We start from the raw sequence: 26,034 nt of genomic DNA on the forward strand, positions 1-26,034 counted from the left end.
CTCACAAATTGGCTTTTCTCAGATGACCGTCCAACTAATAGCTATTCTCGAGGGAGGCAGGGAGAGCCAGGCACATTTGGGGAAGCAGATGCCGGGTAGCCCACCAGTGTGAATGAAGCCCACAGGCTTCAGGGAAGATTACAATGGGGGGAAGGAGCTGTGGAGGCATTTTTTAAGAATTCTTTTTATAGGAAAATGAATGTACATAATATAAACATACAATGTACAGAATGAAAAAAATGAACTTAAAAAAGAGGCCAACACTAACAGTAATAAATGCCTCTGACAGCCTCCCCCATCCCCCTGACCCGGGGTAACTTCTAGCTACTACAAGTATGTACGCAATTGTTATCCTCCAAACTTGCAGCTAGCACTTTTGCCCAAGTTGCAATCTGCCCCCCAGCCCCTCTACCCCGCCATCAGTGATAGAAGCCGATTCAGGAAACAGCAAATATTCCCAGGACCACTTCTCTAAAGAGAAGGACCACACCAGGCAGAGAAGGCAGTGGTCTGGACTTTGTGCGTGTGTCTCCTTCTCTCACCACTGAGAGCTCAAGCAGTTTCAAGGATAGATTTCCATAAGTGTTTGTGAAATAAATAAATAACCACCTTCCCACTTTCTCCTTTTCTCATCCATGTCTGCTCCATTTGTCCACACTGGTGTTTAAATGGCTACAAGAATGAAGCATAGGTGTCCCTTTATACCCAGCTCTGGGCACTTGGCACTCTGTAAGTCTCTGGGGGATTGTTTACTCCAGAAAACAGTCCCATTCTGAAAGGGAATGGCAGCTGGACATACCTGGTTCACCCTTCTCTCCCGCAGACCCTGGAATTCCATCACTGCCGGGTTCCCCTTTCTGGCCAGCGGGGCCCGTCGGGCCAGCCTGCCCAGGAAGACCTCAAAGAGAAAGGTCATGTCAGTTAGGCATGGGATCTCTCGTAACACCCTGGTCTGCAAGAAAAAATGCTACATTCCCAAGCACACCTGGTGTCCCTGAGTTTATTCCTGACATCCTTTCCATACTGCTAACAATATTACTGCTTTCCGATCCCAAAATGCTGGTGAGAGTGGAGAGAAAGTACATCAAGCTCTCCTGCCAACCCATGTAAAACTACTTCTAGAACCAATTGGGATTAGCTATAAAACCAGTTCACAGACTTTGGTTCTAGTTCCTAACTGGTGACCAGACCTTGAAATGGCCCTGTAAGACCCCCACAGGCTCAGTTTATTCATCTGAGAAGTGACGGGGTAGGCCCAGCTGACCTCTTGTCATCTAGAGGTCACCCAGTGACATGGTGGACTCACTACTCGCTATTTGTGAGGGTAGCTCCCTGGGTGTTTTGATGTCCCATATCCTTAGCCATTGCGTTGGCTGATTTTCCATGGGCCCCAGTCTGTGTTCTAAAAAGCAGTCCCTACCTTGTTCTCCTTTGGCGCCAGGAATGCCATCCAGTCCCGGGGGACCTCTGTCACCTTTTTCTCCAGGCAACCCAGGGCTTCCTAAAGAAAAAAACAAAATACCAGAATGCCCATGACTTTGAGTTTTTCTTTGTCGTCTCTGAACCCCAAGCTCAGGGGAAGGCTCCAGACCACCTACCTGGATAGCCAACATTTCCTGGTGATCCTTTGGGGCCCGGAGACCCAGGCATGCCTGGGAGCCCACTGCTTCCTTTTTCTCCCTTCTCTCCAGGGCTTCCTGGAAAACCTGCTCTCCCCTGATCTCCCTGTAAGTAAAAATCAGGCCCATTAACTTTACATCTGTCCTTGAACATGTGTCTGTAGATGCTTTCTGAATAATTCCACACATTTTGGTATAATAGATACTGCATTGCAGGGTTCATTTCCAGCTTTCTAACCAAAGAATCAAATTCCATCTCTGAAAAGAGGAAAAACTGGAAACCCAGAGCAAAAGAGCCAATTGTCTGTGTCTACTTGTATGTTCCTCTTCAACCTCCCCTTTTTTCTCCAGGGACAACTTGGTGCCCTAGCCTCTCAACAAGTTTCCAGATTTTTCCTTGGGATGGTGTTGTGAATAAAGTGGAGAGGAAAGGCAATTTCATAATAAATGGAGGGAAAATTGTTCTATGTTATGATTCATTTAACGTGCTGAGATACTTCCTAAAATTTCTCATGAAGGATTTCCCCTTAGATGGATGGGAGGGGAGGTTTCCATACAGGGTACTGTTACCTTTGCCCCTGCAGTCCAGGAATTCCAATGCCAGGTAGGCCTGCTGTCCTTTTTCTCCTTTTGTTCCTTTCTCTCCAGGTGAGCCAGGGAGCCCCTGAGAGCCAGGGATTCCAGGCACACCCTTTTCTCCAGGTAGTCCTAAAAATGCAAACAACTGAAACTTAATGTGTGACAAGCAGGTGCTAATAATAAAAATTAAAAATGACCTCCCCGATTGGTGTGACTCAGTTGGGCATCATCCCACAGAGCAAAAAGTTGCCAGTTCAATTCCTAGTCAGGGCACAAGCCTGGGTTGTAGGTTCAATGTTTCTCTTCCTCTCTTTCTCCCTCCCTTCCCTTCTCTCTAAAAATAAATAAATAAAATCTAAACAATGAAAAAGCACTCTGACAGCCAACTACAAATAAGGTAAAAGACATGTATCCCTTCATTTATTCATCTTTAAGTCATCCTGGCAGAGGCCATCCATCACCAAATCTCATTGAAGCCACATGAAAAACTTCTCTCCTATCTTTTAAAGACAATCATTTCATAAAGAGAGAAAATACATTAACTGCTTAGTATACTTACTTTCACAACAACAGAAGAAATGAATTTTATGTTCTGTATCCTACAATCAGACTCTCATTATCCAAATGAAGCAGAGGGGCGTGAGGCAGGCCATAAAGAGTACATGTGTACTTGGTTTTATAATGTATGTGATAGCCAAACCTATTTACAATAAGTGTAACCAGCAACCTGGACACCTCTTGTCTTGACTTCTTCTTCCCTTCCCTAGGCGAGTTCTGAGAAGCCTCAGCACCCATATGAATCCAGAGTCCAGAGCTCTCTGCCTTCTCTCACATGCCTCCTGTCTGATTGCTGTGATTGGAGCAATGCTGATGGCAAGTTGTCAAGGCCAGGTCAGAAGACTGGGGCAGAGGGGCCCGAAGAATTCTGCTGAGCTAGAAATATCAAAGGACTTTAGGTACATTAGCTTCTTATGCTGACAAAACTGAATAAAAACTATAAACATCTCCTGGGGAGATAATAGCTCCTGCTGGATAAATCACTTGGAGATAACTGAAAAGTTGATGGTGTACAGCCCATGTTTTGTTATTCAACTATGCTTTTTGTTTTTAGCAATGGTCATAGTGTCAGCCAAATGCCATCCATCCCTAAGCAAGAGCCCATAAAACTGAGATGTACCTTTGTGTAAAAGACACAACTGCCTGGATTATGTCCTCATGCACTGGATCTCATCCTACAGACCTGTCCCACAGCAATGCATGTACATGTGCCAGAGAGAAGACTCCTTTTTCTAAATCTAAACGTACCTGGCATGCCCATTCCACCAACCGACCCTTTTGGTCCAGGAAGTCCTGGAGCACCTGGGGTTCCGCTTATGCCTGGATCACCTTTAGGTCCTAGAATAATAAAGTGAAAAACCAAACAGGTTGAATACCTATGAAATATGCTGGTTAACATTTTCTCAGCTGAGCTCCTGCCATGATGGTGAACTTGGACCTCAACTTCATACCTGGCTGGCCGGGTTGCCCTGCTTGGCCATCTTTTCCAGGCACTCCTGGAGTTCCAGGGTCCTCCTCGAGCTCCTACACATCACCACTTGGTCCAACTTGTCCTACATACACACACAAATAATGATGACCCATGCCTACTTTAAATAGGGCAGTGTAGCAGAAAAGATGGTTTGACATTTTGTGTGGAGAACCAAACAACTGATTAGGCAGTCATTCTATCTCTAGTGTTAAAACCTCCCTCCAGGTTACCTTGTACTCCTTTATCTCCTTTTTGACCCTTCAATGCCTTTAACTTTCTCCATATCCATGGACCCAGGCTGGCCAGGGAGACCGGTATCTCCTTTGTCCCCCTTGAAGCCAGGATCTCCCCTGGGTCCTGAAGAGCCTGGGAACCAAGGTCCCCTACAGAGAAAAGAGAAAGTACATAGTGTGATGTGGCTAAATGTCTCAGAGGCACTGACAAACGTGCGGCATTCTTCTGGCTAGTATAAACAACTTATAAAGTATAAAGGATAGAATGCCCCAAAAATTGCATTAAATGGTAAATGTCATGAGTTACCTAGAAGAATCTGACTCCAGGCAAATGAACAATAAAGCCATTTTTTAGAATTATTTGCTAGCAATTGTAATATATGTGAATTTGCTTATTAGTTTTAAATAATTAGATTTTCTCTCATCAAATACCTTTATCACTCCTGCTTATGGTACCTCTCAATTCTAATACAAAATAATAGAGTGGGAATTTTACTGTTCTACTAATAAACAAATCACCATTTTCATGTCCTCACATTCAAAGTCAATTTCTTTTTTAAAGAAAATTATTTTGGAATTATTTTAAAAGATAAGAAATAAGATTAAGACATAAATTTGTCCAATTTGTTAATTTAATTCTAAGAATTATGTTCCTGTGACTTTGTGTGAATGAAGATTCCCCCATTTCTCAAAAAAAGAAAAGAAAAAAAAGAAAGAAAGAAGAAAGAAGAATGAACGAAAAAAACAGAAAAGAAGAACAAGAAAAAGAAAGAAAGAAGAAAAGACAGAAAGAAAAGAACGAGAAGAAAAGAAGAAGAAAAGAAGAAAAGAAAGAAAGAAAAGAAAGAAGAGAAAGAAAAAGCAAAAAAAGAAAAGAAAGAAAAGAAGAAAGAAGAAAAGAAAGAAAGAACGGAAAAGAAAGAAGAAAGAAAGCAGAAGAAATAAGAAGAAGAAAAAGAAAGAAAAAGAAAAGAAAGAAGAAAAAGAAAGAAAGAAAAGAAAGAAGAAGAAGAAGAAAGAAAGAAAAAAAGAAAAGAAGAGAAAGAAGAAAGAAAGAAAGAAAAGAAGAAAGAAAGAAAGAAAGAAAGAAAAGAAAAAAAAATCTCAACTGTGCCTGAAACCTGTCTTCTCTCTGATTGGTTGGCAGAACACGGCCTTCAACTATACACACACTGTGTACCATGAATTCCTGTTGGAAGAGAAATCTTCCAGATCCTTGCTTGATCTTAATTTCTTTCCTTTGCCTCTTGAAATGAAATGTGATCTAAAAACATTCAAGAAGCCCTGGCTGGCGAAGCACAGTGGATTGAGCTCGGGCTGTGAACCAAAGTGTCACAGGTTTGATTCCCAGTCAGGGCACATGCCTGGGTTGCAGGCCATGACCCCCAGCAACCGCACATTGATGTTTCTCTCTCTCTCTTTCTCCCTCCCTTCCCTCTCTAAAAATAATAAATAAAGTCATTAAAAGAAAATCTTTAAAAAAAAAACATTCAAGAATTTTCCAAGAGGCACCAAGACACAGACATAAGACAGGCTTTTCTGGAGTTAGCCAGATCCCTACCTTTTTCACCCGGCAATCCTGGCAGGCCTGCTGGTCCTGGAGAGCCAGGCTGCCCAGGGGTCCCCATGACGCCCATCTCTCCCTTGAGACCTGTGGCCAGATGGAAGGACTGTGAACACTGATGGCAGATGCTAAAGGTCATGAACAAGATAAGGTAAGGTGTCGCCTCAGCAGCAGTTCACAAATCATTTACCTGGAAACCCAGGAAGTCCTGGTGCCCCCTGCTGTCCAGGAAAACCTGGAGGTCCTAACTGTCCCTTTAGGCCAGGGAGCCCTTGACTCCCTTTATCTCCTTTGGGGCCCGGCATGTCCAGGCCTGGGAATCCAGGGAAGCCTTTCTCTCCTTTCACTCCAGGAGGGCCTGAAAGTGGGTGAAGAGCAAAATAACTGTTAGCAGAATTTAGAGTGGTCTGCACTGCCTTTTACTGGCTTTAACTGCTTTTCTACAGAAAGTATGTGAACCTGCCCACACTGGGGGCTGAGACGACTGTCACCTTCTCAGAAAGTGGTGTTTGGGGCCACTGAGGCAGTCAATGCATAAACAATGTCCCAAGACAAAGTTCCTCCTTTCTGCCAGCAGTATGCAGCAACTACCACTCTCTCCGCCCAGCTTCCTTGTAGTATGCAGAACTAAGACTAGCTGTTCTTCTACAGCTTTTCACTGATTGTCTTGCCATATACCACCACCACCGTCTTAGTTCTAGAATGATTATTAAAGGCAAATGAAGCTTCTCAGTTTAAGTTTTCCACAACTCATTAACCCTTCTGTGGAAAGATAAGACATACACACCATTTTGAATTAGAAAACATTATTGACTATACAATAAAGGGGACTGGCACGTAAATCAAGCCCAGTGGGAGGAAAAGGAAGACACCTGCAACTACATTTAAGCAAAGAGTCAATCTTATTGCCACAAAACAGAATTTACTTTTTCCCTTTTTAGTCACAGATTCTGCTAATCTCCCCTTCATAGAGACTCCAGCATCAGCTCCTATCCAGTTATAAATATGACTTAGAGAAGAAATAATTCTGCAAGAATATCACATCACCTGATGACCCTGGCGGTCCCTGTCTTCCAGGGGGGCCCATCATTCCAGGGGGACCTATTCCAGGAACCCCCGGAGCCCCTTTGGGACCTTGCAATCCAGGAGGTCCTGGGTCACCTGGGTGGGGAAGAAATTGCGAATGAACCACATGGGGACCACAGCACGCTTCACAGCATATGCCACCTACTTATACAATAAGCCACGACAACAGAAAACCACATGCTCTAGGCCTTCTAGGATATTCATCATTCACCAAATACTTACTGAGAACCTAACAGATGCTCTGGGGACACAAAGTAAACAGACCCTGTCTTTGCCACAGTCTAGATTTATTTATAAGAAGTTACCTCTGCTTCCCTGAAGGCCAGGGGGCCCGATTGCTCCATGCTCTCCAGGAACGCCTGGTCCCCCGATGCTTCCCTTCTCCCCAGGTGTGCCGGGAATGCCTGGAAGACCTGGCAATCCTTTGGGTCCTGGCAGACCAATTCCAGGCTCTCCCTGGAAGTCCCCAAAGCACAGAGAAGCAAAGTTGACCCAGCGAAGGCCCATCATTTTATCAAGCCAAGAGAAGAGATTAAGTGCAGACTGTTAACTTACATTGCAATGAATTTACTAACATCTGTCCAATCCTCTTCAGTGTGCAAAGCTTCCTCACACCTACTATTCCCTTTCAATCTCACTACAAGCTGAAAATATAGGCAATTTTTATTATTTTCATTTCACAAAGGAGGAGAGTCCAGGCTCCCCACAGTTGAATGAGTTATCCAAGGTCACAAAGGCAGGATGTCCACGCAGGTCTCCTGGACCCCAGACTCAGCTGCCATGTGTCTGTGAAGAGCTGACTCTAAACAATGGACGAAACACCAAATGTGATGGGTGGCCAGCTAATTGATACTTTCTTAAGAAGTGGAAAAGTTCCAGGACTCAAACAGGACCCCACTTATGTAATATTTGCTTCACTGAAGGCTTTCACATCAAATTAAACATTTAAAACTATTTCAGGAGTCAGAGTGCTTCGACAAATACAGATAATTAAAAATAAAGAAAAGATCTGAGGGCCTGAGAGTGCTTTTCAAACAGCCCCAATTAGGTGCTGACATCGGCCGTGTCAAGCAGTAGGAGGACATTTTGTCGGTCAAGTGCCCCTCTGGTGTTCACTGTAGCTGACAACTTCCAGATGAATACCTCTTTGGACAGGAGGGGGCATGGTGACTTCTCTACACCCTCCCAGCCAGGGACATTTGCAAAACAGCAGAAACTCAATGCAAGGGATTTCTGAGAAGCACAATATTTTGAGTCATGACCGAAATCTTTACTTCCAAGTCCATTTGGTGTTTACTAATGCATGAGTCTCACATGTTTAAAGGTGATCCACCTACCACCACTGCTGACTAATTTTTCAAATCAACTCTAGCTTAGGGAGTGTTGTATGAAGACAAATTTCCGAAGGCTTCTATTATGTCTAGCCACTTGGAGCAGGGACACCATGAAGTTAGGTGTCTCTTAGGAAGGAGTTTCCCCAGGGACACTGAGGCACAGCTGCCTCTGGTCCACCTGCCAAACCCCCACAGCTTTACCCGTCCTGCTCAACAGAAGGAAACAGGCCAGCCTAGTTCTAGGTTGGCAAGGACTGATGCCTTTTGGCAATTTCACTTCCTTCTTATAATGAGAATAGGAAAGGTTCTAACCCAACAGTCACCTACACCTCCTGAGCAGAATTTCACTATCAGCAAGTGGTCAGAAGGAAGTTTGAGGGCAAGGAGAGTCCTGAAGTCACAGGGACTCCCAACCAGGGCTGTTTTGCCCCTGCCGATGACATTTGGTAATGTCCGGAGATATTTTTGGTGGCCACAACTAGGGGTAGGTGTGGTGTGTTCCTTCAGTACCTGGGGTTAGAGGTCACAGAGGAGCCTGCTAAGGACTACAAATGTTCAAGGCAAGCCCCCACCACAAAGAATCAACTGGACCAGCCAGTCAATAGCGCAGAAGCTGAGAACCTGTGCTAGCCCCTCCTGGGGTCCTATAACAGCTTATAGGACAGTTGCGTTTAAACAGCTTCTTCTGCCACTCACAATAAGACAGAGACACTGTACTTGAGATCTAGTATAGACACAAGCAAGAACATACTCATAAAGCTGAAACAAATGATTCTCCCCAAAACATTTCCTACCATGTGCTATATACTTTGGTATTTTCTATTCTATGCTATTTCATTAAAAAAACAACATGCTGACCCCATGTATCCTGTGAGACTACTAACCCACATTTTATGTGACCAATTAATCACAAGGATGGAGGGCACAGCAATCTAGAAAATACTCAGCACCCACCTTTTGGCCAGGCAAACCTGGGTTGCCAGGTAGCCATTAGATCCTGGGCGACCTGGATTCCCAGGAAGTCCCACATCTCCAGGTATGCCATCACAACCTATTTTGAAGAAACAAAATAATAATGTAATTATTATTAATCCCACTTTCTTCACTTTTTTTTACACTTGCTCAAAAGTGACTGAAACTGATTTGAGATGGCAACAACAAGGAAGCCTTATTGAGGAGGTTCTAGAAGGAAGATGAGACCATCCTGGTCACGGCAGTACCACCAGTGCCATTTGGGGCAGCTCACGGGCCATGGACCACTCTCAGTGCCTACAGCTTCCTCCTCCTTGTCTCTTGCACCAATCCCCATCCCATCCTCTTCCACTCACTTTTGAAATTCTCTTTCCTGTTCTACTCCCACCAAAAAAACAAACTCCCTGGCATTGGCAACTAAGAAAGGCACTTTAGACTCTTACTATTCCAAGTAAGTGTGGCCATGGGTCAGGAACATCACAGTCACCCTGCTAGAAATCCAGCCCAGATCCACAGAAATTGACCCCCACTTTCACAAAACCCCTCATGACTCATGGACGCACTGAAGTTTAAGAAGCGCAGCCTTAAATCATTGGTTCTCAAATATAGCTGCACCACACCGGAGGCACGTGGGTGACTTTTAGACACTGGGTCCGACTTGAAGGTTCTGACAGGCTTTCTCATAGCTGTGAAGTGAAATCGAAGAGACTGGTTTATACCCTCCCCGTGGGATGTGAAGTTCCATGACACGCAGTTATTTGTAAGTGTGCAGAAACACAAACCTGAATCAGACCTGCTGCAGGGCTGCTGTGCCAAAAGACCTTGACAGAGAGTGGACCTAACCACCCACCAACATCTGCATCCTCCAGCCAGCTTCATGAGATGTGGTCAAAGGGCCTCTCATTAACGAGACATTTATCAGCTAAACTCTACCTGTCATGATGGCAATGGTATGGCTCTCCTATGGAATACAGTGGGGATCGTGAACATGCAGAAGGCCTAGCATTGTCCCCCAGGAACTTGGAGAGTCACCAAGAGCCTTCTGCTCTGACAGAAGTGGCCATGTGTATGGGCAGGTAGCACACAGCTCCTGGAGGAGAACAGGCTGCTGCCTCTTGTTCTCCAAGCATGAAGGCCTACAACCTTGTCAGTGAATGTGACACATGCCTCTAGATAGAAGCCAGGAGGATAGGAGAAGTCTCTAAACTGGATAGTGGTCAATAAATTGGGGTCAGTATGCCTCCCAAATGAGAAGAGACACCCCATTATCACTTAGATTGCCTCACAGTTGTAGACCATGTTTGTAATGGCAATTCCATATATCAGGGTCTACCTGGAAGACTAGTTGAAATAAGAAAGGAACACAAATGGTGAAATTGTCCTCTTTACTTCCTTACAATTTCATAAAGAAGTACTGGTTCTAACATGTCAGTGCCTTGTGGGGATGCTAACCCCACAGTATAGAGGCCTTGCCCCATGAATGAAGCCCCCTCCTCATTCCTGCATACCCTTGTCCTTGACCTTCCCTCTGATTTCCAAACCTAGTCTGGTGTAGACCCCAGCTGACTGTGTATTTCCTTCACTGATGACAGGGTCTCCCTCAGGGTGGGTTTAAACAGATTTAACATCTGCCAGCTTCCTGGGCAGCTTCCAGTCCCCTAATGCTCTAACTCTTTGCCAACCAAACCACTCTGCTGGCAGGCACCATTGCACCCATGGCCTCGATAACTGAAATCTCCATTCTCCACACCATGCAGCTCACTGGCACACCTTCCCTTAATTGCACGGTAACTAACTCGCATAGTATGTTCAGGTTTATTGCCTCTTGTGCTCATAAAATTCAAGTAAAGATGAACAGAGAGACCACAGCCATTGCTGCTGATCAGCCAGGAGATGAAGGCTACCAGTGTGGCCCACAGGGGCCAGGGCCAGAGCCATGGGCCCACTCATCCTGCTAGCTACCTTTGGGGCCTGGAGGGTCCTGGGAATCCAATCCCCGGCTGGCCAACAGCACCCCTCTCTCCTGGGAGGCCAGGCCTTCCCGGGGTTCCAGGGAAACCTCGATCACCTGTCATGGGCAAGACCAATGGTCAGCATGAGAAAAAACCTGAGAATGTTCCAATTCTATCTCCAGGTGAAGGAGAACTCTAAATGTACCTTGAGGTCCTTGGAAACCTGGGGAACCCGGAAGTCCATCTGCTCCAGGAGGACCAGGTAAAGGCACACTCTTCCTGCTTCACACCCTGAGACCTGGGAAAAAAGATCAAGGACATAGTGTGGGGCACAGCCTCATATCCTCTGAGCATACCTTGTGTACCCGGACAGACACCTCTATCTCCTCCTGCTACTTTTCCCAGAATCTCCAGTGTTCCCCCTCACCACAAAAATTACGTCCACAGTGATCATGATTGGTTTGGTGGAAGAATTCCTTAATATTCCAAAATAAGACTCATGAAAAGCTGAAAAATCTACAATGACACGGTGAGGTAGCCCTGGGTAATCTCTTAATTCGTCTTGTCCTCAAAAGTCTAAACATTTTTACTGTTCTTTCTCAATTTTCCAGCCAGTACTACTTCTGAGTTGCTCTGAGACCAACCTAAATTACGTTCATCTGGTGCTAAATTGTATTCACACCATGCTAACCGGGCGCGATCACGCATTGGTGGTAACCATGCATCTGGACAGTCAAGTGCTTGTCTCGATCAGCATAAGCTAGGAGGTGCCAGCCCAGCCCCTGGGACATTCGTGTCTAGGAAATCTGCTGGGTGGAAGGATTTAGATGTTAAGAAAGGACCAAAGGGCTCATCTCAGGAATGTGCGAACTGACTTTTTGCAAACCTTACAAGAATTCAAGATAACGTAGGGTCTTCCAATACAGCCAACATATTCTTCAGCTACAGATTCTGGGAAACGCCTACCAAACTGATCCCAATATGTATTTGCTATCAGTTCTACCCCTGAGAAGGAGGCTTTTATGATCACCAGAGCAAACAGAGTTCTGGCAGATCAAAGAAGGTTGGGTTTTCTAATCCAGAAACTGACTGGGTCTGGGTAGAAGGAAACTCTACAGAATGTGGACAAAGATCCACAGCACTGTCAACACCTTCGGGAGCCTTCTTCCCTTCACCATCCTGCCAGGGTGATCTCTATGTGCCCCAGTTGGTTTTTCTGATGGTAGTTTCTGGCCAAAAGAAGGTCTGATTCCTTTTTATAGCTCTGCAAGCTTTCAGATCCCACAAGTACAGAGAGACACTTAGTATGCTGATTGTGGAATCAGGAGCCGAAGAGAAGTGATCAGAGGTCTCTTTTCCAAGACTGGGGGTCTTTCTGAGTCAAACCCAGTATTTCTCTGCTCCCACAGAGTCAAAAAAAGAGACATTTCTTCCTAAACATAGAATAATTATCAGTGGAGTCATAACGTGGTGCTAAATAGTCAAGGTTCTCACAAACATGAGAGTTACAATAATAATTGATATGTTAGAATGCTAAACTTGGACTTCCATCAAAGGACTGGCTAATATTTCCTGGCATCAGAGTGCTTATGAACTTACACTATGTCTTAATAAGGAAATAATAGTTCCCAATGGGCACAGAAACTGATAAAAGTTGCCTAGATATATGGACTGGTGACAGGAATAAGCAAATCTGTGAGCAAGAAGGCCCTAATGTAATTGCTCCTACAGAGTTTTGGTTGGATATTTGATTATCCAGCTACTTAGTTAATATGTTTTTCAACATTTACTAGTGACACAATTTTAATTACCCAAACCCCTTTCATTCATTTTTTACAGCTTTTAAAACATGTCTTAGGAACGCACACTTCCTTTTCTCCTCTATACCCAAGCCATTCCTGTCCTATACTCCTCTCATGCCAGGATTTTCTAGATAAAGATATGAGTGTTCCATTTATACTCTGAATCTCCCATTCAACTAATGACTTAATGGGAGCCTAGTGCATGCCAGGCCTAGGGATTCCCCTTGTGCACTTTTGTAGCTGATAATAAGGCTGTAATAGAGAAGGCCTGTGCGACGCCCTCACACGACCATTTCTCCACATCCTCTGCCAAAGTCTGGACCGTGAGCTCAGGAGGGCAGGGCCAAGTCTGTCTTGCTTATCACTCTCTGATCACCACTTAGCATCGTGGGTGGCACATACCATCACAGAAAAAAAAAAAAAAAACAGCAAATGACTGAAACCAACATACAATTAAATATCAATAGTGAAGTTGACACTACAGTAGAATTTAGTCAACAGGCAGGGGCCTATCAAGGGAGATGTGGAGAGCACATTGCATGGGATATCCAGAAGCCAAAATGGACAATGCATGACGGAAACACAGAAAATGGATGAGAAAATAATGGGCTTATGATGGAATCACTTCCACAGAAAAGGATGACTTTAGCTGGTATATGCTATATATTTATTATTTAAAAAATCATCTATCCACTTAAATTCTTTTCAGCCAGATCCTATATAGTACCTGGCCCATTTCATATACAAATGAAGGTACAAAAAGGCCAAAGAAGGGCTTTCCCACAGCACCCCTAGGAGAACTCAAACATCTCTGCATCTTACGACCCTTGTGCATCTTTGTGCTCCACCTGAGGTCCTCAGGCCTCACCTGGCTGGCCTGGGGATCCAGGATTTCCCGGAAGGCCTGCTTGTCCTTTGTCACCAACAGGGCCTATTGGTCCATATCCTGGAGGCCCAGGAGGGCCGATGTCACCACGACTGCCGGGAAATCCAACCCCTCCTGGGGGGCCTCGGTCTCCTTTTAATCCTATTAAACCCTGATGTGAAAAGAGGAAAAGAAACACTATCAGCAGACATACCAACACTCCTGTCCACATTTTTCCACTCTGGAGTAAATAAGTACCAGGGTTTAACGGGTTTAAGCTATTTATCCACTATAACCCTCCTACAAAGGTCAACTTGGAGTTACTCAATGAAACCAGCAGTTTCTTCTCTAGGCTGAGCAGTCACCCTCCCTCCCTGACCCTACATAAGAAGACACTTCAAAGAGTGAGTTATTTATATCTGGCATCTTCTTTTAAAGGATGATTTGACCCCCAATAACTTGAAATTTCACCACCCTTCTGACATAAGAAAGCCTTTTCAGTCCTCCCCAATACATCAGAAGACAATGATCACTATCATCTAATGGCCGAGTCAGCACCATTAGCACCATCAGCACAGGTTTAGAAACACGAGTTTGCCCATGAACCATGAAACAAGTTCATTTATAATAATTCCCATTTAAGTGAAAAATAACACTTCCCATTTAAGAGATAATTACTCATTTCTTTGTTTTTTCCATGCCCGTTTGTGAAGTGCATGTTCGAAGTCTGGAAATACACATACCGGGGAGCCTTTGGGGCCGGGCAGACCCGGATGGCCATCTCTGCCAGGAGTCCCTGCTCTGCCTGGCATACCAGGTTGTCCCGGAAAACCTGGGTCTCCTTTGTCACCTTTAAGCTGAGCGTCGAAGTAAATCTCACCAGGCTCTCCCTTGGCTCCGGGCTGGCCCATGAGCCCTGGTGTCCCTTGAGGGCCCTACAAGAACAAGACTGCATGACACCACTGAAGACGTTCATCCGCAGAGCAGACCAGCACGGCTGATCACACAGTCGGCGCTGAGATCGATAACACACCTCCTTGAAAAAGGAGGATGTGTTTAGCTCTCCTCATTCATTTTCTCAGACCCATGTGATGAGGCCTGATCTGACCTCACTTTCTGTAAAAACACTTTAAAAACATTATCTTTTTAGTTATTCTACACAGAGATTGGACTAGAACAGGGGGAATAATGGTGTGGCACTGAGTACCCAGCTTGCAGAATGATTCTTACGTAACTCTGGTCCCTTGCAACTGTTAAACACCCACAAGAACATTTTAGCAACTGTTGGAAGGCACTGAATATGTACCTTCCTGGGCCCAGGAACCAGAGAAACGGCTTCAAGGCGCAGAGGGTGACGTCAACGAGGGCAGGGAAAAGCCATGTTCTCTCTGAGTCTAGTCATGACTGAAACTGTACAGGCTTCCTCTTATGCTTACACTCCAAATTCCGGAAGCGATAAGGATTTCCAGGGCAGCAGAGAGACGGGAAACTCAGGGAAGTGAGCACCGGGCCAACTCTAAAATTACTTTGAGCAGTCAGCAGAACAGGGTTGACTTTCCCAAGACACCAATACTAGAACATTTTTCAGTCCCTGGGAAGTTAAATCCTCAAGGAATGCCCACACCCATAGAAGGTTTTGCCTTCAGCCACTCTGAGAATTGGGGTTCACAAGGAAAATGGCCAAGGTTTCAAATAATTGTCTCCCTTACTTGTTCTCTTAGGCCTGACAGAGAAATCTCTTCAGCCTCCCTGCTAACCTGGCAGAATTTACACTCTTGCATAATTTATTTAATCTGAAATCTTTTTTGTAAACTCCCTCTCCAATGGTGCTTAGATATATGTGAATCACACACATACGCACACCTCAGTGTGGATGTGTAACATGTACTTCTCAAAGGAAAGAGCTGGAAGACAAGAAACATACCAAAATGCATACAATCTTTAGATTTAAGAAATGGCTATTATTTATTACATGCCTACTATGTGTCCCAATCATTCATATACCATCTCTGATTCTTATCCCAACTCTGAAGAGAAAATATTAAAAGCACTGTTTAGAGATAAAGAAGCAAATACTTAAAGACGTTCAGTGATATATCCAAGATAACACAGTCAGAAAGTGCTAATTTGTGATTGCAAAGCCTGTACTTTAGCCCCATACCACATGAGTGCTGAAGAATTAGCCGTAATCTCATAAAGCTGCCTATTACACAAATGTGGAGGCGAGGCTTGCAGAGGCCTGCTCAAGCCAAACAAGTGGTCAGTTTGGGACTAACCTAAATGGGGCTGAATTATTTTCCTGCCCATATTGCTTCCTAAGGGCTGAAACTGCCAGCTAAGGAATGGGAGCAGCTGCTCTTTCTATACCAAACATGGCACACTTACACCATCTCAGATGCACAACCAACACCATCTAGCATGCATCCAGAAGCCTGGAGAGACAGTAACACGTCTGCACGTGTTACTAAAAATTCAAATTAAATAACATTTTAGAGACGTCTGCACGTCTCTAAAAATTCAAATTAAATAACATTAAAACTTCAGCTATTTAGTCACACTAGCCACACTTCGCCGACTCAGTAGCCACCACTGACCAGTGGTTACCAAATAGGACAGCCCAGAGAATACTTGTATCATGGCAGAAAGTTCTCCTGGACAGATGCAGCTGGCTGGAGCTGACCCCTCACAACAGACGACTTCATTTAGGTCTATTTGAAAAAGGTAGAAGACACCCAACCTATTTGCTCTTGACCCAAGAATGGCAATATGTTATCTCTACCAGCCACCTGCCAGAAGGTGTAACAGAAGTAAAACCAAAATTCACTATTTAACTGAAAGGTATTGTAGTATTCTGTAGCTTTTTCCCTTGGGTTAATATTAGCTCTAATGCATCTTTAAATCTCAGCTAAAATTAGATTCCTCAATGAAGCCTCTCCTGATAGGTACTGGCTGCTTTTCTCCCACATTTCCATGGTTGTAGCACATAATTCTCATTATAAAAATGGCTTTGTTTATCAGGAACTTCTGTTGCACATCTGACTTTATACCAGTCTTTCAGGGCTTTGCAGACAGGACCAAGGCTTTCTATCTTTGTGTCCTTAATGTCTGTAGCTAGGGAGATACTGGGGGAGCATATATTGAACTGGCAATATGCACCAACAAAAAATAAATACCAATGCAAGAGATTATTACCAATGTTTTTTTTTCAACTGGGAGGCATCATTATGTTATTTTATGGTGATTATTCACAGACTGGAAATATAAAGTTTTCTAATACTGTGAGCACAGGGTGAGAAAATATAATCTTTTATTTTAATAACAGTGACCTTGTCAACTAGCATTCTAAGGAGAAATCTAGATTTATTTTTTGAAAAGGGACATTTATGACCTTATGGTATCTCATGGAGTTACTCTGCCACAGAACTTCTTAATCCAAAACAATTCAAAGGTCTTTTGATCCGCATCCCCTAAGATAAATACGGAGGAATCAAACACTGCCTTGAAAATTAGCACTGACTACACAAATCAGAGGAGATCCGACAAGCGTATGGTCTGCTTCTAAAAGGGCTGCCACTGTGGGAAAAGCCGGGAGGAGTTCATTTCAATTATCTCAACAACCACTGAACCCGCCCAGGCACCTTGGGCTTCAATGTCGGTTGGGAACCAGGCTCTTGTGATCTGTCCTTCTTTCCAAAAATCACACACTCGGCTTTCAAGAGAACATGTCCCAGAACTGCTACCTCAATCAAATGAAAAATCAGAGCACTTACTTTTTCATTTTACACTACTTTCCACCATGCACCACAGGTTCCTGGATACCTCTTTACCCTCCAGCTAAACTCAAAATAGGAGAACCACACTTCTGAGCTGGTCAAACCACGTAGCTATGATACAGCTTCAAACAAATGGAAAATTACTATCTTCTCAATTAAGTTATTTACCTATAAAACAATTTTTAGACATATTTCCATCTAGAGAAAGCAGCTCTTGATGGAAATTAAAATGTTTGTTGTGTGTTTTCTTTACTTTCTTCTTTATCACGACTTCTACTCAACCATCCTTCTCTCTCATCTCCTTCCTCTTTGACCATTTTTATCGGCTTTGAAGCTAGAGAAATGGGTGCCTGGACTGGGTTTCAGGCACAGTGGCAGCAGGAAGAGTTTCAGAAAGGCCAAGTAGATAAAGGTTCTGTCCAGAGGTTAAAAGCATCCTTTCTGGCCTCCTTCAAAGTTCTTCCGTCTTTGATCGCCACCACAGTCAGGGCTTCCCAGCTATGTGAACTTCTAATCCACTTAGAAATATTTTAAACAATTGCAACTTCTAACTTATCTCCCCAGGCCCAGGGAAGTTCTGGAAAGCAGGATTTCAGGATGTAACTTCAAAAGGAGAAAATCAATGCTGAATTCCAGCTGTTTAATTCCCATTTCAACTCGTTTTTGCCCTGGCCCGCCTTTATAGAAGCATCCAATAATATTTTTAAAAAAATAAATGTTAAAAAGAGATACAACAAAAAAGAATAATGCTAAAGATCTGAGGTTCCATTTCTGACAAAAGAAGAAAAGGACAGAGGGATTGAAAGTAATTGTAGAAACCAGCTAATGCTTACAGAACTTGCAAGAACCAAGAAAATATGACAATAGTGTTCTAAAGTTTAAAAGCTTTAGATATTAAGCTGATCATATGAAATTAAATAATGTCCTTCAATATTTAAGGTTATTACTATTCTATTCAAGGGCTTCTTTCACAATGAAGTAGAAAAGTTAGCTGAAGTAGAAAAGTTACCTTCTTAGCTGGTATTTTGATTAACTGAAAAGTTTCATGTCCCGATGATCGAGATGTTTCATTTACAGATATGAAAAAGGATCTTTACAATAAAGGTTGGTGACAGGTAGGTGAAGAAGAAATAAAACATTTCAAATTCCTAGGAAGAAACAGGTCCGTATTCCTCCCTCTCCCCCAGGAACAGCTGGCGCTGAACTTATCCATGAACTTCGGAAGCCTTTAGGTCAGCTGCTATAATAAGCAATAACAGTGCAGAAGGACAATTCAACTCAACAGTGTAGCTGCTAAGAAAAGACTCTCGGTGACACCATTTGTTTCAAGAGACCCTGAGACCCAGAGACCCTGTGGGGAGGTGACACACCAGCATTTGGCTGCACCTGGACACAAGTAAGTGGCAACTGAATTCTGACCAGGTGAGAGGAAAGGCAGTTAAGATGCAGGTTCTGGATTCCAGCAGTCCTGCTCATTCTCAGGTGAACTCGTGAGGGGGGACACAGGGAGTAATTCTAGACTGCTGGACAAAGAGATACTTTTACCAGCTCCCAAATAAGGCAGAAACTGTATTGCATATGCAAAAACATACACCTTCGTGAGTTTGCTTGGTGGCAACTTCTAATAAGGAATGAACCCAGAGAGGCTTACTTACAGGCAATCCTTCTAGACCGTCCCTGCCAGGTAAACCTTTTTCACCCTTGGCCCCCGGCTGTCCTGGGAAACCTTTCAGAAGAGACAGAGGAAAAATTACAGCATGTTATTATGAGATACTTTCTAATAATTCAAAAGCTTTTTAATTTTTTCAAGATTCAAAAATAGAAAAATAAAGGTTCAAAGCACAAAATGGACGATGTTTGAAGAATCTCAAGAAAGTAATCATGAAAATGCTCCAGACGGGCTCAGAAAGGACAGAGTGACCCCAAATGCATGCAAGTCACACTGAGGTGGGATGGTTACGCCTCCCCCACCTCTCCCCAGACCACGTCAAGTAAAAACACCCAGTTAACTTTGTTTGAGATAATGAAATTCGCAGAGGTGAGTGAATCATATGTTGCTATCCCTTTTTAAGGATATCCGTTTTTAGGACATTTTAATGATACTGAATATTGAATTTATAGGTCATCTTCATAACTTTAAACCAAATGGACAAATCCTGAAAGTATGGCATAACATTCTCATTATTATGCTTAGTTTGGAATGCAGAAAATTAGGTCTCACAGAGTAAGATACTTTCACGGTGAAGGTTCAAACCTATTGAAGCAAATTCAGACATGGTCCCTTTCACAGTTAGGGTCTTACCTATTTCTCCTGGGGGTCCCTGGGGCCCAGGGGGTCCACGAAGTCCTTCTGTGTCACAGATGAGGCAACTGTCTCCTTTTTGACCTAAGAAAAAGGAAACACACAGGTATTTACATAACACATGAACAGAAGTCTCTGCAGTGTAGTAACAGACTAGAAAGGTCAAAGGAGATTGTCATTTTAATAGCGATGAATTCAAATGTGTTTTGTTTTTTTTTAAGATTTTATTTTTGGGGGGTAGGGAAGGAGAAAGAAAGGTATAGAAATATCAATGTGAGAGAGAAACACTGATGTGAGAGCAAAACATCGATCAGATTCCTCTTGTGCTTGCCCCAACCAGGGACTGAATCTGCAACCCAGGCATGTGCCCTGATCGGCAATCACACTAGCGACCTTCCGCTTTGCAGGACGATGCTCAAACAACTGAGCCACAGCAGTCAGAGCCAAATGTGTGTTTTCTCAGCTACCTAACCGCTGCTCCAGACACCTCTAACTGTTAATCTGCAGTGTGTCTCTGTCACTGGCACACTTTCTGGGTAACCACTGACACACTTTTAATGAATTACAAAAATGTGATCCAGAACTCAATTTTGCCTTTCGGCCTGAAAAGTTTTGATGGCTATAATTTTCTCACTCTAAAACTTCCTATCATTTTTTAGTTTTGTTAGCAAACTGTACATGCATATCATTCCTGGACTTAAACCCATGTAACAAGTTGAGAATAAGAAGCCACAAAAGCAAGAACAAGTACCTGACCTGACACTGAAATGGAAAAGTAGAGGGACTGCAGCACAGAAAAATGGAAGGAAATGCCTTCTTTGGAAATTTTAATATCTTGTGTCTTGACTTTCAAACTAAGCTAAAAGGCCTTGGGGTGCCTTAGATATATACTTGTGTCCTAAACCTTAAAGTGCCTGGTTTCAAGGCACAAATCGGGTTTAACGTAGAGCATAATGCACTACGTTCTAAGGTGGAGAAGCCCCTGCTTGAAAGTCATAGAGGCTGGTCCGCATCACCATTGTGCCCTGGCCCTGACCCTAACGGATGCTCCCAGTCCCAGGCACTGCTGTCGCACACTCTTCTCCAGCAGGCCCGTGTCAGGAGCAGAGAAAGGACCAATGCTGGCAGCCTCACGTCCCTGAACTCAGGGCAAGGTGCCCTGCTCCGTTTTGTGTTCTCACAGGGGCAGAGCAGCAGCCCATCAGTGGGACAGACACAAAAGTGCGAGTCTGCCCACAGCCCAGCTATGTTCTGGGTGTCCTGGAATTCCGTGCGTGTCTGCTTGTGAGTCCAGAAGTGGGCAGGGAGAGCTACTGACACCACAGTCTGGGCAGGCTGACAGTTCTCTGGCAGGAGTATGAAGACACAGGAAGAAAGAGGCTTCTCTTAGGACTCAGGAGATGGATAAACAAAACCTCAGAACAAAAAAGCCTTATGACCATTGCCTCTGTCATAAAATGTCACACTCCATCTCAGAAAGTATTAAATATCTGGTAACTAGAAAGATTCATTCACTGAAATGACACTTGTTGGTGGCACCCTCTCCCTGCCTCAAGGACTTCTAAGATTACTTCCATCGAAGGTTCTGTAACTTGTGTGGCTGTCAAAATTCTAAGATTTAGCTGAAACCATTCTCCATGAAGCATTTATATGTTAGACTTTTGAAGAGCAAAAATTCTTGGCAATCTAAAAACAAAATGGTATACAATCAGGTAGATTTGGAGGGGGGGCAGCTTCCTATTTGTTCTACCCACTGGGTACTAAAAGACAAAAGACTAGACTATGCCTTGTTTATTACAGTCTAAGATAGGACTGTTAGTGCAGTGATCGTCCACTGTTTCCAAGATTGTGAAGGGATTTGAGGTGTCCTGTGTTGATGTTGTAGCCAACGCTTGGAAAGAATAAAGATAAAATTAAGAGTGGAGTCAGCTGATCCATCAGCAGGTTTGCTCACACTGATTATGTGTACATGGCCTGGAGGGGTGGTGAGCATTCTATGCACTTGTGATTTGGCTTGAAATAAAGATGTGCCTTCTTTGAGAAAGGGAACTCTCAAACTTTGAACTGAAAAATCAAGGTAAGGCTGAAAGTTTAATCTGAAAGTTTATCCTGCTAGCCATGGAGAAGGTAAAGGGCAGTAACTGACATCAGGGCAGGGTCTTCTTATTGCCTCCCAGGTGACAGCTGTCTCTCAAAATCCCAACAATAGGACAATACCAGCAGAGTTGTATGGAGGCACACCCTAGAGTGGACTTAGAGGGGAGTCCCAAATAAGGGGAGAATACATGCTGTCCACCCAAAGACAGTAAGTACATACACATATATTACATTTAAAAAAATTAATCTCTTACCTTTCTCTCCAACTTCGCCTGCCAATCCTGGATGCCCTGGAATTCCGGGAGGACCCCGATCACCTACGGGTCCGGGCTGGCATTCCACAATTCCATCTGAAATGGATTTTGAAAGTTATTGGATCATTCCCATCGAACTGAAGGTAGGTATTTCAACCCTCTCTAATTCAATCTCTGTTATAAAACCAAACTATTTTTAGATTATTTGGTATTAGAAATCCAGTTTTAGTTTGCTTATAAACAATGACCAGCGCACACAGCATTCATCCCTCTACTCACCATCACAAACCATCACTTCTGAGATTTCTATTTCACAATTCTAAAACTTACTTCATTAGCCCTGTCCTGTACTTTATTTCATTTTTATCTTGCAACGCACACACCATCATCCGTATTTTACAGATTACAAAACTGAGGCTCAAAAAAGTTAAGTGGTTTCTCTATCATCATATATCTATGGAGTCAAAACAAAGACTTGAACCAGTTTACTTATTTTTTCTAAGCAAATTTACAGCAAAGTAATTATTACTGTAGAGATGCAGATTGTCTGTGGGGAAATGCCTCTAAGTGATTGTTCCTATTCAAATGTGAGCATCATTTCTGTGAAACTACATGAAAATGAATTGCAGTGAGGCTAACATGATCTGTTGTGGGTTCAGATGCACACCGTGATCACTGAAATTTCCTTCTTCAGTATCTTTGAAGACAAACAAGAGTAACTTAACCCACAGCTTAGACCAGGGCATTGCATCCTGACTGTAGTCCAAACACTCATGAGCTAGAGTTCCGGCCTCCCTCCATCCTACTCCCCTCTACCCTGACTTCTCATCAGAATAGAAAAAGGACCAGGAGAGAGGCCCAGCAGTCACCCGCTTTCAGTGGCAGCTCTCCCAAACAAGAAGACCTAAAAAAAGGACCAAACCTCCCTATTTTATGACTTTGTTTAGAGCTCACAGGAGAAAGTTAGTTTCAAATGTCTAAGAATGAAAGTCCAGGAAGAAAGCATTCTGGGGCTTTTATTGTTTTTTTTAAAATTCTCATCCAAGGATAGGTTTATTGATTTGAGAGAGAGAGGCAGGCAGAGCAAATCAGACATTGATGTGAGAAAGAACCATCGACTGACTGCCTTCCGTACCCACCATGACTTGGTAGTGAACTCATAACCTAGGTATGCACCCTGACTGGGAATGGGGAACCCTCAACTGTTTGGTGTATGGGATGGCACTCCAACCAACTAAGCCACTGGCCCGGGCTAGGGGTTTGTTGTTTGGTTGCTTCTATTTTCCTGGGAGCTTCTCTAGGTAAAACTTAGGTATAAGGAGGCCTTAGAGGACAATAACTCTGTCTGATGTCCACTGGCTCCTGCTGGCTCCTTTCCCACCTGGCTCATTGACCCATCCATCGGTCTTGGGCAAAGTGGAGTCCATTTTTATGCTTGCAAGAGCAGTCCCTAAATGCCTTGACCACTGAGAACTGGCATTCCCAGACCTACAAGACTAGGGCATATGAACTCCCTGATTCTGGATACACAGCCTCATGAATGTTAACTGACATAAAATCATTTTTTTTTCCCCAGGACACACGTCCTAACAGCCTCATCTCAATCGAATCCCTTAACATCCCTGCTAAGAAAGCAACTTTCTACCCTTAGCAAAACCAATTTAAAACAATTTTAAGTCAAAGCAAGGATGTAATGTTATTTCTGAGGAGTTCTAAAATGCAAGTTCAGATCTGACATTGACTCGGCCTGCTCAGTGAAGGTATTGGCAGGCACGGTGACTTAGGGCTGACTGCCACCACATGGGACGAGACCACACAGACAGAATTAGGGAGCAGAAATCTCTACATTGCGTGGCTAATGAGCAATTGACAGGTCCCAAGGTGGCAATTAGTTTTAAGATGTAGCCTCTTTAACATACACTGCAAATGTGAATAAAATCTCGTTTATAAATTATCTATGAATGTTCTATGACTATGAATCCCTTAATTTACATAGACAAAAAAGGGCAAACTAGAAAATTAGCAGGCTAGATATTATAGTGTGTTCAGCCAGTACATGCCACTCAATTAACATAGTAGAAATTTCATACCTTTATATGAAATTGGTTTCTATTTCAGTGCTGCCACAATTACAAAAAAAAAAAAGAAAAAGAAAAGAAAAGAAAGGTCCCAGATTTCCCCATGGCTCCCTTAACCCCTTCGCATCCTTCACCAATCACTGTTTAAAATTACAACCCTATGACCCACCAACCCACCCACCCCTAGAACTCTGTATCATCTTTCTCTGCTTATTTTTATGCTGCATTTATCATCTCCTACATACCACAAAATTTACTTATTTGGTTTATATCCCCCCATAGAATGCATGCACCAGGAGGACAGAGTGGTTTTGAGGGATTTGTCACTGGTCCTGCCTGACCTTTCATGGACCATCTAATGCTTGTTGAGTGAATAAGTGAGCCAAAGGCCCTTGTGATGCTCAAAACCTTCTCTCAGACACACAGAGCAAAAGTGACTCTGGATTGAATGCCTATAGGACTTTAATATTTCACCTTCATTCTCCACGTTTCACTAACCCACAAGAGAAGGGGAGGACGTCTCCCTAAGTCACAGATGATCCTTTCTCTCCTCCTATTAGCAACATGTCAAAGGAAATTCATGCTGAGCATCTGCAGTGAGGCTTCAAATCTGGAACCAGCTGTTCCATCTGGTCCATAGGTGGCCTGCATATGAAGCCTCATCTATGAGAACACCCTTTCACAAAGACACATTTGAACTCCAGCAAATAAACCACCTTGAATTTAAGGCATATGAACCTATCTTCCACCAACCGCCCCCAGGGGATGAGCAGGACCTGCTTGAAAATCTGAAATCATTCCCATTGGCACTATTAACTTAAATCCTCTGACATTTTCTTATATTTTGCATTGATATTACTTTGGGATCATAGGACACCCTTAACTGAGTCTAGAGTTTGATGTTCTGTGCTTAGCTTTGATGAAGGGCTGTTGTAAGAAAAACTCATCCAAAGTACCTTGGAAATTTGAAGTCCTTTATTATGTTACCACATAGACTGCTCAGACTGTAGCCACACAACCCCTTCTTTGCATGCAAATGAGTGTGTGTGTGTGTGTCTCAGTATGAGTTTGTGACTCTAGATAAGCTAGGATACATTTCATTTTCAGTAAGAACTGTACAATTCAACTGGTTTGCTTTTCAGCTTTAGATACCAAGAGACTCAGAGCTGGTTAACATATTTCTTACTCCTTTAAACCAATTTTATGATTTATTTTTATTATTCCTTTCTGTAGCATGGCTAATTTTGCAAAGATACCTAGGTGAGATTAAATAATTCATCAATCACTGGATACAGCAGCCTTTGTACAGAGAACTCTGGAGTTCCCTCAAAGACCTGGGCTAGCTCTGCCCTGGTGCCCTGTCTTTGATGGGACACCACATGAAATGGCCCCAGACGGAACTTACTCGTGTGGCCTGGCTGTCCAGGAGGTCCGGGGGGCCCAGGAAGGCCTGGGCGTCCATCTCTTCCACTTGGTCCTGGCAGAGACACCCCTGGAAGTCCTTGGTCACCTTTTTCTCCTCTTTCACCAGGGTAGCCAGGGACACCAGGCTGCCCGGGTATTGAGATGCCTGAAACCAGAACAAAATTTCATCTAAATAACCACAAGTTTAATGTCAACAGTGCAAACTAATTTTCTTAAGTCTCTTCAAGGTGAAATGACTAATGACCATCACTAAAAGGGGACTGCTTTGACAAGCAACAAATCAAGTGGGTAGGCATCTTGCCATATAAATGCTAACGAATGCTTCTACACAGTAACTTAAAGGAAAAGATCAGAGCTAGGGAGAGTACATGTGACTTGATGAGAGAGAGAAAAAATCCCACCGATTAAGTACATGTTTATACCCACATGCTAACATGTACCTTACAAAATAAACACTTCTCCTATGAATACATGTTGCTTTCATAACTATTATAGAAAAATGTTCAGCAAAACTGTTAGCCCTTTTATGCAAATATCCAATGTACTTAATAAATATGTTCAGAATACAAGC

At 43.4% G+C, this 26,034-nt stretch overlaps 1 protein-coding gene across 1 annotated transcript in view; it reads right to left on the minus strand.

Moving 5' to 3' along the window:
• COL4A1 (collagen type IV alpha 1 chain) overlaps window positions 1–26,034 on the minus strand; it is a 164,000-nt gene that overhangs the window by 33,602 nt on the left and 104,364 nt on the right. Inside the window, 24 exon segments of the mRNA XM_028526657.2 lie at window positions 800–898; window positions 1,421–1,501; window positions 1,599–1,725; window positions 2,177–2,232; window positions 2,235–2,327; window positions 3,504–3,593; window positions 3,707–3,808; window positions 3,957–4,002; window positions 4,004–4,104; window positions 5,515–5,610; window positions 5,714–5,881; window positions 6,571–6,684; window positions 6,915–7,065; window positions 8,898–8,929; window positions 8,932–8,994; window positions 10,878–10,893; window positions 10,895–10,983; window positions 11,073–11,165; window positions 13,538–13,706; window positions 14,278–14,469; window positions 18,963–19,033; window positions 19,610–19,693; window positions 21,961–22,056; window positions 25,444–25,608. Coding sequence (XP_028382458.1) covers window positions 800–898; window positions 1,421–1,501; window positions 1,599–1,725; window positions 2,177–2,232; window positions 2,235–2,327; window positions 3,504–3,593; window positions 3,707–3,808; window positions 3,957–4,002; window positions 4,004–4,104; window positions 5,515–5,610; window positions 5,714–5,881; window positions 6,571–6,684; window positions 6,915–7,065; window positions 8,898–8,929; window positions 8,932–8,994; window positions 10,878–10,893; window positions 10,895–10,983; window positions 11,073–11,165; window positions 13,538–13,706; window positions 14,278–14,469; window positions 18,963–19,033; window positions 19,610–19,693; window positions 21,961–22,056; window positions 25,444–25,608 — 2,394 coding nt within the window.

Source organism: Phyllostomus discolor, chromosome 11, assembly GCF_004126475.2.
Source record: "Phyllostomus discolor isolate MPI-MPIP mPhyDis1 chromosome 11, mPhyDis1.pri.v3, whole genome shotgun sequence".
NCBI lineage: Eukaryota > Metazoa > Chordata > Mammalia > Chiroptera > Phyllostomidae > Phyllostomus > Phyllostomus discolor.